Genomic DNA, 10,533 nt, shown 5'->3' on the forward strand with positions numbered 1-10,533 from the left:
GACCGCCACCGGGCTCGCGGGGTTTCTGCGCGAGCTAGGGTAGTGTCCCGCCGCCGTAGCCATGTTCGTGTTAGATTTCCGCAAGGAGTTCTACGAGGTGCTCCAGAGCCAGGTGAAGCCTTCTTTGGGTCCCGAGGCTTGGGGGAAGGGACGAGGGCGCGCGGCCGTGGGGGCGGGAGGGGCCGGGGTTCGGGCCGCCGCGCTCAGCCCTCTCTCCCCCGACAGAGGGTCCTTCTTTTCGTGGCCTCGGACGTGGACGCTCTGTGCGCTTGCAAGATCCTTCAGGTGAGGCCCGCGGGCTGGGCGGGCGGGGGGCGCGGGGGAGGAGCGGGGCGAGGACCCCATCCCAGGCGAGAGCTCGTCCTGGGGCGGGGACTCAGAAGACTGCTTCCCTGGCGGGACGGCGTTGGGTGGGTTAGAGGGGAACTAGGTAAAAGGCAGGGAGACTAGTTAGTATCTCTGTAGCAACCTGGGCACAGAATGGTTGCATTCGAGAGACCCGTAGACCTGTGGCGGCTTCTCACGTGTGGGGTTTGAAACGGAGGAATCTGACAGCCGAGGGCACAGTGGTGTCATAAGCGATTCTGGAGATACTCGATTCTTTAGCCTGTTAGGGAGGATCGTTGGTTCGGTTTTGAATATGGTGCAAGGTTTACATGAGCTTTGGTCAGAGGTCCTTGGGTCAGGAACTACTTCTCAGAAGACATAGAAAAACCATCAGCTTTTCAGTTTTCCTTTGGTGATTTTCAGCAAAGTTGACCAGATGATTCAGTGGACATTCATGTCCCCATCACCTACTAGCTGACATAAATATATTTCACTAACCTTAGGTTATCACGTGTTGTTTGTCTCTTATCTTTTTTTTTTTTTTAAGTGCATTTCAAGGTAGATTGCAGACATCCTAACTGCAATAGGTTTTGAAAAAAAATCTCTCTCCAGGCCCTGTTCCAGTGTGACCACGTGCAGTATACGCTGGTTCCAGTTTCTGGGTGGCAAGAACTTGAAACTGCATTTCTTGAGCATAAAGAACAGGTATGAGAGATGCATTTGAGAATATTAGGCTTTTTTTACTCAATTACAACTTCTTAACACTGAGTATTCTTTCTATGTATACAATAGCTTGCATGTATTTCTAACTACCGACTTTTTTCAGAAGAGAAAAGTGAGCTATATGTCCAGGTGACTTACCCTCAAATTGTGGAGACAAAATTGACAACAAAATAGAGATAGTGAATATGGACAGCCTCTAACTTTGAACTTGTGTTGCAGATACATTTCATTGTAAGGTGTTTGGAATTTGGCAGGTTGTTTTTTATATGGCCTAGTAAAAATTACTTTAGATTAGACTACTGTTTCATATTTTTCTCTCCAAGAAAACGTATCCAGGTTTCCAGCTTGAAATTCAGGAACATACCGTCTCCTTTTGAAATTTAAGCAGTAGAGGCCAGGCCTCCTCCCACCTCTTCATGGAGCTATAATGAGAGATGGGACATCTGAGACCCCACAGCCCCACAGGGAGAGACTGGAGTCTGGAAGAGGGTCCCTAGAGTTTCTGGCCACATCTAGGACTGTCTGGCAGAGATGAGTCCTCACCCGGTGCTCCTGTCATCATGAGAGGGACCTCTGCCAGTTCAGTATTTATAAGAAAAGGGTTTTTTATAGTGATGGGATGTAATTAAAGGGTTAACTTAATATTTAGGTGCTTGTTAAGTGTGGGCTACCTAAGACTTGCTAGAAATTTAACCCTGTGCCATGCTACTAGCACAGAGAGGCAATTTGTCACAGTAGAGTGACAGATCAGAAGAGACCCGGTTATGCATTTGAACTCTTGGTCCATCCATATCACCCTCTTGACCCTAAGCCTGAGACTCAGGCACACTCATCCTCTGCCTGCTCCTCGTTGAAGCCAGGACAGGCATGGAACCCACCTCACAATGTCACGGTGGAAATGAAATGGTATATGGCATTGTTAAAGCACTTGCACAGGCCAGCTGTGGCCGTGTTTGGAGCCCCTCACTGTCAGCGCCTCGCCATGCGTCAGGGGCTGCGTGTGTCTCAGCAGGACTCGGGCCTAGTGCTGAAGACAAACGGCCTCTCCCACACGCTTACTCACAGGGGTCCCCGTCCTTTTCTCAGTTCCACTATTTTATTCTCATAAACTGTGGTGCTAACGTGGACCTGTTGGATATCCTTCAACCCGATGAAGACACCGTATTTTTCGTGTGTGACACTCACAGGCCAGTCAATGTCGTGAACGTGTACAATGATGCCCAGGTAAGCCGGCCTTCGGGGCCCACGTCTCCCCTGAGTTCTCCTGTCCGTCTGTCTGTTCCCTTTTATGCTGCGGACAGTGTCACTCCTGGTGTTCTTGACAAGGCCCGTGTCCACCTCCCCTATAAGAGCTGGAGCAGTCTGAGGACAGAACCTGGTCTTGTCCATCTTTGATGAGAAACATGGCACCTAACCTTGGAGGTGCCCAGAGGGTGTGTGTGGAATTCGCTTGTCCTGGAAGGTGTACAGACCAGAACCTGCCCTGAGTCTGCACTCCAAGCTCAGGCCAGCCCAGCCTTATTGAATATTGGGGGACCTCAGAGGTACCTCCCCTATAAATGGGGCTAGGATGCACCCTGCCCATCCAGGGTGGTGTGGGGACCAGCAGGACAGTGGTGTGAGGCTGCTGTGAGCCTGCCTTGGCTCTGTCACATGTGCTCTTTGACCTGTCAGCAGTGGGCATGCATCCACAGTAACAAAGCATCAGCCTTGAAACTCTCACATGAAGGGCCTCTTAGAGACAGGAGCTTTGCTTGCTTCAAGGTCACCGATCTCCATGTCCTCTGTCAAAGGCCGAGGTACAAGGCATTCGTTTTGTTGGCTGAGTATATGCCCTAAGAGGAAGCTTTTTTCCAAACTTAATGACTGTAGGTAGTTTTCAAATTCCCGTAGTTTCTGTGCAGCGAATAGCATGCAGATTCCAGTGGCTCACTGTGGCCAATCGAGAAATAAGACTGCGAGGGAAAACGTGATGGATAGTTTTCCATGAATGACAGAGAAGATTGATTGCTTTTTGTTTTAATCTTAGATCAAAATGCTCATTAAACAAGATGATGACCTTGAAGTTCCCGCCTATGACGACATTTTTAGGGATGAAGAGGAGGATAAAGAACATTCGGGAAACGAAAGTGACGAGGGGTCAGAGCCTTCCGAGAAGCGCACACGGTTGGAGGAGGTGGGTTTGGGCCTCTCAACGCGGTCTTGAGGAAATGACCACTCCCCGAGGTCAGGGGTCAGCCCGGAGCCTGTGGGCCCAGGCAGAGATGGGAGGCAGCAGGTGTGGGTGCCAACTCTGTGCTCTGCCATCCCCTGGCTGTGTGGCCTCAGTCAGGTTTCTGGACTTCTCTGAGCTGTAGCATCCAGCACTGGTGGCTTCTGCGAGATGTGGAATTACAGGCGGGAGGCGCTGCTCCTCCCACACAAGGGATGAGATTATTCTAGTGCTTGGTGTTGTGAGGAAGCTAATGCCCTCTGGCCCCTGGTCCTTGGTGTGCAGGCTGAGATTTGCCTCTGGAATGTTTGGGGTCCTCCCTTCATCCTTGGCCTGACCAGGGCCTTGGGAGGAGCCCTTCAGGGCCATGTTTGGGATGTTCTGGACACTGTCCATCTGGGGGGTGTGTCCTGCTTCCTCAGCTGCCTGCTATTTCTAGAGTCTTGGGTCGTCCGATTGGGACCTCTCAGACCCACTCTGAGATTTCTTTCCTCTTTCCTGGCTCTTTATCTGTTCTATTTTCCAGCCAACTTTTGGTCTTTATCTTCTAATCTTTGATTTTTTAGAGCTCTTTCTTTTTATTATATAGGTTCCAGGTGTACAACATTATAATCCAACATCTGTGTACACTGCAAAGTGCTCACCACCGTGAGCCTAGTTATCATCTACCACCATATGCTGGATCCTGATCCCCTTCACCCATGTCTTCCACCCCCCAAGCCCCCTCCCCTCTGGTAACAAATCTCTGTATCTATGAGTTTATTTTTGTTTGTTCATTTATTTTGTTTTGTTAGATTCCATGTGTGAGTGAAATAATATGGTATTTTATTTTATTTTTTATCTTTCTCCATCTCAGTTCACTTAGCATAATACTTCAAGGTCTATCTATATTGTCACAGTGGCAGAATTCCATTTTTTTTTCTTTTTTTATGGCTGAGTGGTATTCTATTGTATATACACACCACATCTTCTTTATTCATTCATCTGTCGACGGACGCTGAAGTTGCTTCCATGTCTTGGCTATTGTAAACAGTGCTGCAGTGAACATTGGGGTACGTGTATCTTTTTGAATTAGTGTTTTTGTTTTTTTCAGATATATGCCCAGGAGTGGAGTTGCTGGGTCATATGGTAGCTCTAATTTTAGTTTTTGTGGAACCTCCATACTGTTCTCCATAGTGGCTGCACCAATTTAGTTCCCAACGACAGTGTAGGAGGGTTACCTTTTCTCCACATCCTAACAACATGTGTTATTTGTGGTCTTTTTGATACTAACCATTCTGCCAGCCGTGGGGTGATATCTCATTGTGGTTTTGAATTGCATTTCCCTGATGATTAGTGCTGTTGAGCATCTTTTCGTGTGCCTGTTGGCCATCTGTATGTTTTCTTTGAAGAAATATCTATTTAGGTCTTCTGCCCATTTTTTGATTGGATTGTTTGGTTTTTTTTTTTGATACTGAGCTGTCTGAGCCCTCCTGATCAGCCCTGGAGTTCCACAGCCACGAGGGGAGGGGACAGGACTCCACTGTGCGTCGTGGGGAGGGTCAAAGAATTCTTGGGCCCTGGGGGTTTTGTTAGTCAACTTTACTAAGGTATAACTTCTACACAATAAAATTCACCGGGTGTACAGTTCAATGAGATTTGACAAATGTATAAAGCCATGTGACCCCCACCACATCATAACAGAGAACAGTTCTGTCATCCCCCAGAAGTTCCCTCATCAGGACCATGACTTGCCTTTTTAAATTAAACTTTGAACTTTGAGATCATTGTAGATTCACATGCAGATGTAAGAAATGAGTTGAAATCACTTACATACATTGCCCAGTTTCCCCCAGTGGTGACATATTGCAACACTATGGCACAACATCACAATCACTGAAATAGTCGAGACACAGGACATTTCCGTCCCCACAAGGACCCCTCCTGTGGCCCTTTTATAGCCACACCCACTTCCCTCCTGCCCCCACCCCCTCCTTAGCTCCTGGCCGCCACTATACTCTTCTTCATTTCTATAATTTTGTCCTTTCAAGAATTATATAAATGGAATCATATAGTAAATAATCTTTGGGGATTGGCTTTTTCACTCAGCATAATTCCCTGGAGGTTCAGCCAGGTCTTGGGGTGTATCACGTTGGTTCCCTTTAGTTACTGAGTATGTTCCATGGTGTGGACCAGCCTCAGTTTAGCCAGTTACTCACTGACAGACATCTCTGCTGTCACCAGTTTCTGGCTATTGTGAATAGAGCTGCTATAAATATTTGTGTGCAGATTTGTGTGTATGAACACAAGTCTTCATTTCCCTGGGATGAATGACCAAGCGTGCATTTGCTGGGTTGTGTGGTAGTTATGTGTTCAGTTTTTTAAGAAGCTGCCAACCTTTCCCGGAGCGGCTGTGCCATTTTACATTCCAACCAACAATCTACAAGTGACCCAGCTTCTCGCGTTACCACTAGGTAAGGAAGCTCCAGGCTCCCTGCCTGACCTCTGACTCTACCCTGGCGAGGGTGTAGGGAGTGCACAGGTAGAAGGAGGAGGTGTTACAGATGGGAGGTGTTCATCGGGGGAGGCTGGGCTCCATGCGGCCTGCGCTGGGCTGGAGGGGGTGGGCCTGGAGTCAAGCACTTATCCTCTAAAAGTTTCCTGTCTTCCGAGGCTGTTCCTTCACGGTTCTTTGGCTTTTGTTGGGGATTTTTTTCTTCGTACCTGTTGGTGTTTCCAAGTGGCCGGCTTCTTCAGCTCCAAGTCTGGGATGTATGAACGAAAAAGAAAACCCAGGGAATTCATGCTGTGACATCCCTCAGGTCCCAGGATCCCTGGCTGGTCAGCCATCCAGCCTCTCCACCTTTCAGAATCTTTATTTTTTATAATATGTGATATTGGGGCTTCTAAGTATATTTAATGAATGTATAGAGAAAAATACACGTACACTATCTTTCCAGAAGCGAGTTTTTAAAACTGCCGTCCCCCCACCCCTGTGCCTTTGTTGTGGGAACTGAATGAGGTTGTGCTTGTGAGATCAGAGGTCGCTGGAAACGGTGGGGTCTGGATGTAGAAGTGTGAGCTCTTTTTAATCTGGTGGGAAAGCCAGCAGGAGGCAGTGGCGGGCTCTTGGTGGATTGCTCGGTGCTGGGATGAAGGACTTGGGGTGTGACCTGAGCAGGTGCTGGCGGGGGCGGGGTGGGGGGGGGGCGACCACATCCACGCACCCGTAGTGCTGATGGGCCAGAGGGCCCAGCTGCCCCCTCAGCGCCTCCCTCCCCAGGAGCAGGCTTCGTGCCCTGTGCCTTCTGCCAGATCAGAACCTTCTCGGGCTATGGGGTGAGTTCCTGGCTCCTTTGGTCAACCCTTTGTTCTCTTTGTCGTGGATCAGGAGATCGCGGAGCGAACCTTGAAGAGGAGGAAGCGAAGAGAATGGGAGGCCCGGAGGTGAGGCTGCGTCCAGCAGCGGGATAGTGGGTCAGCGATGCCCCTTTCTTTTCTATTTGAGGATCACATGTTCAGTTTAGAGCCTCTGTGCCAGTGTCTGCAGGATTGAGCGGGTTGCCCTGCACTTGGGAGGAGATCAGGGCCCCTCTGTCTTGCCCTCTGGTCCCACAAAGGCCGGACCTGGCCTGAAGGTCTCCCAAGCACATGCCATCCATTAGGGGTGAGGGCCCTGGTCCTTTGTTTTCATAGTTTTCTAAACGTAGGTACTTTTATTTACAATTTCAAGAGATGGCAATTGTGTAAAACTTTTCATTGGAAAAAAAGTATGAAAAGGAAACTAAGTTACACACACCTTCTCTTCCTGTTGCAAATTAAAAAACAGAAGTGCTTTAAAATGAAAACATTGGAGAGGTTATTCTAGCTTGAGGCAAACCGTGGAGCAGTGATCTAGAGCTGGGAATTCCTTGCTAAACACAGTCCTTGGAGGTCTAGTAGGGTCTGAGTACCCAGCCCCCGTCCTGCTGTGCCCCCAGCCAACCCCCATGGAAGGAAGTGTAAGGAAAGAAAACTGAATATAACTCACTTTCACTAATAGGAAGAGATTCTGGCTTTGGGTTGATTTTCCTGGGTTATCTGTACTTGTGCACATTTTACGTAATCACACCTAATTTTGCATTTTTCCTCTTAATAGGCTCATAGTTCTGATGGTTCCAAAAGCCTTTATCAACTGCCCAGTGCTCAACTGGCCAGTTCCCCTTCTTTGTGAACTGGAGGCTGGGTCCAGCATCCTCCTGTGACACATAGGCTGCACGCAGAGCCCGTCTTGTCTTGCTTGTTCCGTGAATTCCCTTCTGGGGATCATTTCTTGGGGGGGATTCTGGGGCTGTGCCATTTCACATATTCTGCAGCCACACGAGGTTTGAGCCCGTTTACTCCCTTCGCAGCCATTATATGTCTACACCCCTTGAAGAGTCAATAAGTGAAAACAAACTATTTCAGTTGCGTTTCTTGGGTACCGTCCAGTTTTAGCATTTTTCCCAACATTTGTCTTCCTGTTCTGCTTCCTGTTGAAGACCCGCGTTTTGTGTCATTACAGAAGAGACATACTCTTTGACTACGAGCAGTATGAATATCATGGGACATCGGTAAGTACAGATAGGCGGGATCATGGTCACGTTTGGACTCTAGGGGTCACTGTCCTAAAAGAGGAGGAGGAATGAGCACAGGTTTTAGAGCCACGAAGGCCTGGTATGAATTCCAGCCCCACAGCTTCCTCTTTGTGATCTTGGGCAGGGCATGCAGCTTCTCTGAGCCTCTCCTCCTCAGTAAAAGGAAGAGAGCAGCCCTCGCTCCAGAGGCAGTTGTTGGGACGGTTCCTTTTACCTAGAGGTACTCAAGGAACAGCAGCTATTATTTCTGTTCGTGATCAAAAGTACAGAACAAGGCTTCCCTGGTGGCGCAGTGGTTGGGAGTCCGCCTGCCGATGCAGGGGATGCGGGTTCGTGCCCCGGTCCGGGAGGATACCACATGCCGCGGAGCGGCTGGGCCCGTGAGCCATGGCCGCTGGGCCTGCACGTCCGGAGCCTGTGCTCCGCGGCGGGAGAGGCCACAACTGAGAGGCCCGCGTACCGCAAAAAAAAAAAAAAGAAAAGTACAGAACAAGGGAGTTCCTGGCGGTCCAGTGGTTAGGACTTGGCGCTCTCACTGCCAGGGGTCTGCATTTGAACTAACATCCTGCATGCTGCGTGGCCAAAAAAAAAAAGTGCAGAACAAGTCTGTTAGTCTCTGTGCAAGAAGGTAGAACTCTGGACTTACACAGGCCCACCAGCATATGTGTTACAGGAAGAGTTTCGTACAGAAAACCCAGTGTGTTGACTCTAGCATCGCTGAGCAGAGCTCAGAGCCTTGAGGACCCCTAGAAAATAAATTTCCAGTAAAGCATCCTGTGTTTAGCCTTAGAATTTGGCTCTGGGGCCTTGGACCCTGAGCACAGATCTCCAGAGCCCCTTTTCTGGTCAAGGCCCCGTTGCCCTTTGTGGGATCATCTCTCTGCCCTGGCAAGTGGAGGATCCTAAGCCATAGGAGGGGTGGGTGGTGTGGGCAGGAACGGATGCCCAGCTCCTCAGATGCTGGAAATTCCCGCAGAAACCAGTCTCCTTGGCGCTGTTGAAGGAAGCCCAACGTCTCAGGGTAAACGGGATTTAGAGTTTTCTGGTCAGACCCTGATCCTCCCATCTCCTGCCAGAACCCAGCCCGTCTGCTCGCGGGAGCTGGATACTTCATCCACAGACAGCCCTGTGGGAACGACCCTTCTTGCATGGTCCCAGGGCCCCGGGCAGCACGGTCCTGACCCTGCCGTGAGCACGGCTGCCTGGCCTTAAGCCTGTCTCTCTTGCAGTCTGCCATGGTGATGTTTGACCTGGCGTGGATGATGTCCAAGGACCTGAGCGACATGCTGTGGTGCGTGAGGCCCTCCTATGAGCAGCTGCATCCTCAGCCAGGGCGGGTCCCCACTGCCAGGGGAGTGCTGGGTGCGGCCCCTTTCTGCACACGTGCAGACCCCGGTCATCTTCCTGACTGGGGCCCCCGGCTGCACACAGACTCCTGGGGGGACTGGGGAGTGTTATGGGGTGCCGAGGGTCTGAGGGAGGGGCCTGGGCCTCTCCACCCTTCCCAGCTGACCTGCCCAGCCTTGCTGCCCAAATCAGTTTGAGCATGAGGTTTGAACAAGGCTGCTGTCGTGAAGCATCTTGGCAGCCCTGGCGGGCAGGTAGTCCCGGGACAGGAGTAGCTGCTGGCCTGCCTCTGAGCCTGCTGCTGGGGCTTCCGGCGAGGGTGCTTGGCCCACTGCGCTCCTGAACGCGGGTTGATTTGGGAACTAAAGGCTCAGAATCTAGCGAGGAGTGTGTGGGTCTGGCCTGCTTCACCCTCAGCATTCTGCTCTAGGTCCTGGTTTTCTCCTCTGCAAGGTGACGGTCTGTGCTGAGTCAGAGCCTCAGGACGGCCGGGGTAGGGCCAGGCACTGGCCACATCAAGGCCCAGAGGTGCCCTTTCGCCCTGAGCTGGCAAGGGTGGCGTGCAGCCGGGCGAGCCGGGACACAGGCGGTGTGGAGCCTGCCGCTCTTGTCATAGAGGATCCCTTCTGGGAACCGAGAGCCCCACAGCAGTGACACTGCAATGGGAGCCTTGGAACCTCTTCACCCGCAGGGCGGGACCGCTGGTCCAGTGGAGTGTCTGGGTCAGGCCACGCTGGCAGGACATGCCTGTGAGTGCCGCCCACCTATTCACGGCTCCATTCCTCTCCTTCCAGGTGGGCCATTGTTGGACTAACAGACCAGTGGGTGCAAGACAAGATCACCCAGTAAGGATGCGCTCCCCCGGGCTGTCTGAGGTTGGCTGCAGCCGGGTTTGCAGTGGTGGGCTGGGGGCAGCGTCCCTGCGGCGCCCTTTGAGGAAGGGCTGCCTCGGGCCTGGGTCCTTGTCAGGACTGGACCTCTGGTGCAGCCATGTGTGGCCTTGTGTGGATGCTTCATCCACCTCGGGGGCCCAGCAGGTGGAGGCTGAGGTGAGCGGAGGAGCCCGGTCTCCCGGCTCTCATGTTGTCTGTTGACCCCTGTGCCTGGTGGACACAGGGCTGGGAGGAGGGGCCAGGGCCCCGAGGCCTGCCAGGGCGGGCAGGCGTGATCTCAAAGGTTGGGGGAAGGCTGGACAGGCCTGCAAGGAGGGCTGGTGTGGACCCGAACCCTTTTTGCCCTTGGTGGGTGGGCTTTGCTGTTCCTGTCTGTCTGACTCCAGGATGTAGACACCTGGGAGGGGCGGGGGAGCCGGTGCCCCTCTCATTCCTG

At 51.5% G+C, this 10,533-nt stretch overlaps 1 protein-coding gene across 2 annotated transcripts in view; it reads left to right on the plus strand.

The window, feature by feature from the left end:
• The window catches only part of CDC45 (cell division cycle 45), a 24,378-nt gene continuing 13,845 nt past the window's right edge, over positions 1–10,533 (plus strand). Inside the window, exons 1-9 of one of the 2 annotated variants that reach the window (XM_007460020.1) lie at positions 1–112; positions 226–285; positions 940–1,032; positions 2,137–2,274; positions 3,080–3,226; positions 6,633–6,688; positions 7,785–7,833; positions 9,087–9,148; positions 9,999–10,049. In XM_007460020.1, coding sequence (XP_007460082.1) covers positions 62–112; positions 226–285; positions 940–1,032; positions 2,137–2,274; positions 3,080–3,226; positions 6,633–6,688; positions 7,785–7,833; positions 9,087–9,148; positions 9,999–10,049 — 707 coding nt within the window. In that variant the 5' untranslated portion in view covers positions 1–61. The remainder of the gene's footprint in view (positions 113–225; positions 286–939; positions 1,033–2,136; positions 2,275–3,079; positions 3,227–6,632; positions 6,689–7,784; positions 7,834–9,086; positions 9,149–9,998; positions 10,050–10,533) is intronic. The other variant, XM_007460021.1, reaches the window with a different exon arrangement.

This window comes from Lipotes vexillifer, unplaced genomic scaffold, assembly GCF_000442215.2.
Source record: "Lipotes vexillifer unplaced genomic scaffold, Lipotes_vexillifer_v1.1 scaffold987, whole genome shotgun sequence".
In the NCBI taxonomy this organism is placed as follows: Eukaryota; Metazoa; Chordata; class Mammalia; order Artiodactyla; family Lipotidae; genus Lipotes; species Lipotes vexillifer.